General features: G+C 49.5%; 1 protein-coding gene across 1 annotated transcript in view; it reads right to left on the bottom strand.

Moving 5' to 3' along the window:
• The window catches only part of myo6a (myosin VIa), a gene marked incomplete at its 3' end in the record, with an annotated part of 57,368 nt that overhangs the window by 34,607 nt on the left and 18,000 nt on the right, over positions 1-4,761 (bottom strand). The window contains 4 exon segments of the mRNA XM_037686029.1: positions 2,123-2,287; positions 3,815-3,912; positions 3,986-4,041; positions 4,393-4,498. Coding sequence (XP_037541957.1) covers positions 2,123-2,287; positions 3,815-3,912; positions 3,986-4,041; positions 4,393-4,498 — 425 coding nt within the window.

Here is a 4,761-nt window from a genome sequence, read left to right on the forward strand (position 1 = left end):
CCCCCCACACACACACACACACACACACACACACACACACACACTGAACATAAGAGGATCTGCGGTGGAAGTGGTCTCCAGCTACAAGTACTTGGGTGTGCACCTGAACAACAACCTCAGCTGGAGCAACAACACCACCAGCCTGATGAAGAAAGATCATCAGAGACTCTACTTCCTCAGGCGGCTGAGGCGAGCTGGTCTGGAAGCTCAGTCCTCACCTCCTTCTACAGGTGTGCAGTGGAGAGCATCCTGTGCTCCAGCATCAATGTGTGGCATGGAGGCTGCACAGCTGCAGAAAGAAAAGCTTTGCAGAGAGTGGTGAAGGCTGCACAGAAGATGTTGGAGTCAGCCTCCCCACCATCACAGACATCTACACCTCCAGATGCAGGAAGAGGGCCACCTGCATCATGAAGGACCTCACTCACCCAGCACACACACTTTTTGTCCCACTCCCCTCAGGAAGGAGGTTGAGGAGCATTAAGTGTAGAACCACTAGACTGAGGAACAGCTTCTACCCTGAGGCTGTTAGACTCATGAATCTCTAATCAGAATAATCACTGTGAAAAATCACATCATGTTGCTGCTGATCAGTTTCATGTTGCTGCTGATCAGTTTCATGTTGCTGCTGATCAGTTTCATGTTGCTGCTGATCAGTTTCATGTTGCTGCTGATCTGTTTCATGTTGATGTGTTCATGCGTGCACATCTGCTCACAGACTCATGTTCATGTTTGTGCTGATGTTCAATGTTTTATGTTATGAGTGCTTAGTGTATATTTAGTTGATGTTTTTCTTAGTTCATATCTTAGATGTTATTACTGTTTTTCTTAGACATTTTATTGTTGGATGTAACTGGGACCCTGAGTAAATGGACTGTACTTATACAGCACCTGTCTATCTTATCAGGAACTCAAAGCTCTTTACAACAATCTGTGCCTCATTGACCCGTTCATACAGCTCTATACTAGATCTCTACAAAGATACTTGAACAAATCATAAAGAGACTAATCAGAGCTTTATCACTTTCAGACACTGACGGGACACATCAGAGGCAGTGAGGGGTTCAGTGTCTTGCCCAGGGACACTTCGGCATGTGACTGCTGGTGGATTCAAACCCCCAACTGTTGCATTGGAGGACGACTGCTCTAACCACTCAGACACAGCCGCCATAATCTCGTTCCACCTCATGTACTACATGTGATTCGAATGACAAATAAAGAACCTTGAATCCTTGAATTATAATTATATGAGGTGGAAAACAGACAGAATCAGACGTTCCTCTGAATATCTGTGGATCTGAGAGACCTGTCCATCAGACCTGTCCATCAGACCTGTCCATCAGACCTGTCCATCAGATCTGTCCATCAGACCTGTCCATCAGACCTGTCCATTAGACATGTCCATCAGACCTGTCCATCAGACCTGTCCATCAGATCTGTCCATCAGAACTGTCATTTTGTCCTTTCTGGACAAACTGCAGTGCTGCCAATCCTTTAGCTGCTGTCAGGACGGCAGCAGTTGGACTCAGCTGCAGGGACACCAACAGAACCAGCGACTCATGTGAGAACATTTACTCAGAACCACAGAACGCTCCCTGAGGAGGTCCAGGTTTCTGAACAGGACCCGGTTCAGGAGCTCCAACCCACAGAAGACTGTGGACTCCCTCAGTTTTCCTGAAGCTCTGATGGAACCACAGCTCATGTCTGGACTCTTTCAGGGCCTCGGGTCCCTGCAGGGACCTGATGTAGAACCTGTGAGTGTGTTCTGATGAACGGACGCCTGCTGCCCCCTGGCGTTCAGCTGCAGAGAGTCCACAGATCACGTTCCTTCTGATGGGGTTCCTACAGCAGAACCCGGATTTGTTCTGCTGTTTGAACATTAAGAACATTTGGTCCATAAGTTCTAACGTTATGATCTGACCAGTTGTTGCTGTGCCATCAGCAGACACACTCTGAACCCTGCTGCTGCCCTTGGGTCCAAACAAAACCCCGTCTTACCTCCTGTTTGGCCTAACTTCAGTTGCCTGTTTTTACACAAACAGCTGAACGTGGAGAAGTTTTGGTCCAATGTTGGTTTGAAGAACAGCAGAACTCAAACGGACCGACAGAGTCTGAATATTCCTACCCTGAAGATGTCTGGAGAACCGAGGTGGAACTTCTGCCTGATGTCTTCGGGCGCTCCAGCACACAGGCGGTAGAAGATGTGGTAGTTCCTCTCCTCAGGGCTTTGTCTGCAGATTCTGGACTTCTCCAGCAGGTAGTGGGACACGAAGCCGCCCACCACGGCGTTCTGATGGAAAACAACAGGAAACATGATTAGAACCCCTCAGATTCTGCTGCCTTCATCAAACCAACGGGTTCTGAAAACACCAGGAGACCTCCGGAGCAGACTGAAGACAACTGCATGTTGGGTTTTTAGTTTGCTTTTCTCTTTAAAGCAGCTGAAGATAACGTCTGATAGGAGTGTAATGGCTCGAGTGTTCAGATCAGAAGATGCAGTCAGACCCAGGTCTGGGTACAAAGTGACTCAAGCTGCAAAGGTAAGGAGGGACAAATTGACCTGGAGTCTCTGTTGAGATCAACAGGAACATCAGTGCCTCGTTAGCATAGCTCTGAGTTCAGAATCACAGCTGACCAAGACAAAGAGAAAAGGTCCAAACACTCGACCTTGGAGAACCCCAACACAGATTCTATTACAGAACAAGTTTATTTATTTTAGAGGTTTTCTTTTAAAAAATCTACTCCAGAAATAAAAAGTTCTGTTTGAATATTTGGTTTTAAGCAGCTTGTCTAACAATGTTCTCAACCCAGAGTTCTGCTTTAGTCGAACTGAACCTGTTCGATCCGAACGCACTGAAAACAGCTGATCATTGTGGCAGAAGCTCCTGTGACGCAGGAATGTTAGAAACATCTAAACAGATTCATGAAAGGAGCTGGATGGACTCTTAACTGCTGCTGTTACAGCTCTGAGGCCAACCGAGGAGTCCTCTGATGCTCGACCAACACAAAACGGCTGATCTCCTGGGCCAGATCCTGGGCCATCGCCTGGGTGATCCTGGGCCAGATCCTGGGCCATCACCTGGGTGATCCTGGGCCAGCTCCTGGGTGATCCTGGGCCATCGCCTGGGTGATCCTGGGCCATCGCCTGGGTGATCCTGGGCCAGATCCTGGGCCATCACCTGGGTGATCCTGGGCCAGCTCCTGGGTGATCCTGGACCAGATCCTGGGCCAGCTCTTGGGTGATCCTGGGCTAGCTCCTGGGCCAGCTCCTGGGTGATCCTGGGCCAGCTCCTGGGTGATCCTGGGCTAGCTCCTGGGCCAGCTCCTGGGTGATCCTGGGCCAGCTCCTGGGTGATCCTGGGCCAGCTCCTGGGCCATCGCCTGGGTGATCCTGGGCCAGCTCCTGGGTGATCCTGGGCCAGCTCTTGGGTGATCCTGGGCTAGCTCCTGGGCCAGCTCCTGGGTGATCCTGGGCCAGCTCCTGGGTGATCCTGGGCCAGATCCTGGGCCAGCTCTTGGATGATCCTGGGCCAGCTCCTGGGTGATCCTGGGCCAGATCCTGGGCCATCGCCTGGGTGATCCTGGGCCAGCTCCTGGGTGATCCTGGGCCAGATCCTGGGCCAGCTCCTGGGTGATCCTGGGCCAGTTCCTGGGTGATCCTGGGCCAGTTCCTGGGCCAGCTCCTGGGTGATCCTGGGCTAGCTCCTGGGCCAGCTCCTGGGTGATCCTGGGCCAGCTCCTGGGCCATCTCGTATTTGGGTCTGAAACTCTTCAGACGCTTCAGGACTTTATTCTGAGTACAGAAGAGCAGACGCACCTTTTCATTGAAGTGAATTTCCACAAACTTCCCGAAGCGACTGCTGTTGTTGTTCCGGACAGTTTTGGCGTTTCCAAAAGCCTCCAGCAGGGGGTTCGCTGCAAAAAAACACAAAACTGGGTCAGAAACCAGAACTTCAGCTGGGTCGTCTCATCCAAAGGCAAACCTTACCTTCCACGATTCTCTCGTCGATGTCCTGTCCTGTCCCATAAGACGTTGTTAAATATCTGAAATCAGAAACGTTTGCATGAGCTCACTTTAACGAACCAAGCAGAACCAGAACCGGTCAACTCAGAACCCTCCAGGCTGACTGAGAACTGCATTAAAACCGTAAACTGAACTAAAATCACACAGTTTGGGTCCAAAGAGACGGAGACGAGTGAAAAATTTGTTTGTGGACACACAGTTGGACCAGAACCAGAATTCCCTCCAAGAAAAATAAACTCATAGACTCTCAAAGTTTTTTTTTAACGTATAAATAAAAATGCAGATTTCCTCCTGTTTGTTGTTGAAACATTAAAAAGCTGCGGAGCTTTCAGAACCCTGAGGTGTTCTGCAGCCTCCGCTCATCGACCCACCTCAGAACGAACTTGGTGTTTTCGGTCTTGCCGGCGCCGGACTCCCCGGAGACGATGATGGACTGACTCATCTTCAGAACCTTCATGTCCCGGTACGCCTTGTCAGCTGCAGAACACAGACAGATTATGACGAGTCCCACAGACACGATCCGAGACCTGCCAAGGTTCTGCTCAGACCTTCAGCTGGACCCGGAACCAAAGACGGTTCTGAACATTCCAGTAAAACATTTAACAAAACGTTTAAACTTCGTTCCACACTTTAACTAAACTGATGAAAACAAATAGGAGGACCGATCCACAATCAGTGAAGCACCTTGATTAGTATTATTATTACTGTTTATTGATGTTATTATTATTATTATTATTATT

This window comes from Nematolebias whitei, chromosome 12, assembly GCF_014905685.2.
Source record: "Nematolebias whitei isolate Nwh7 chromosome 12, NemWhi1, whole genome shotgun sequence".
Lineage (NCBI taxonomy): Eukaryota > Metazoa > Chordata > Actinopteri > Cyprinodontiformes > Rivulidae > Nematolebias > Nematolebias whitei.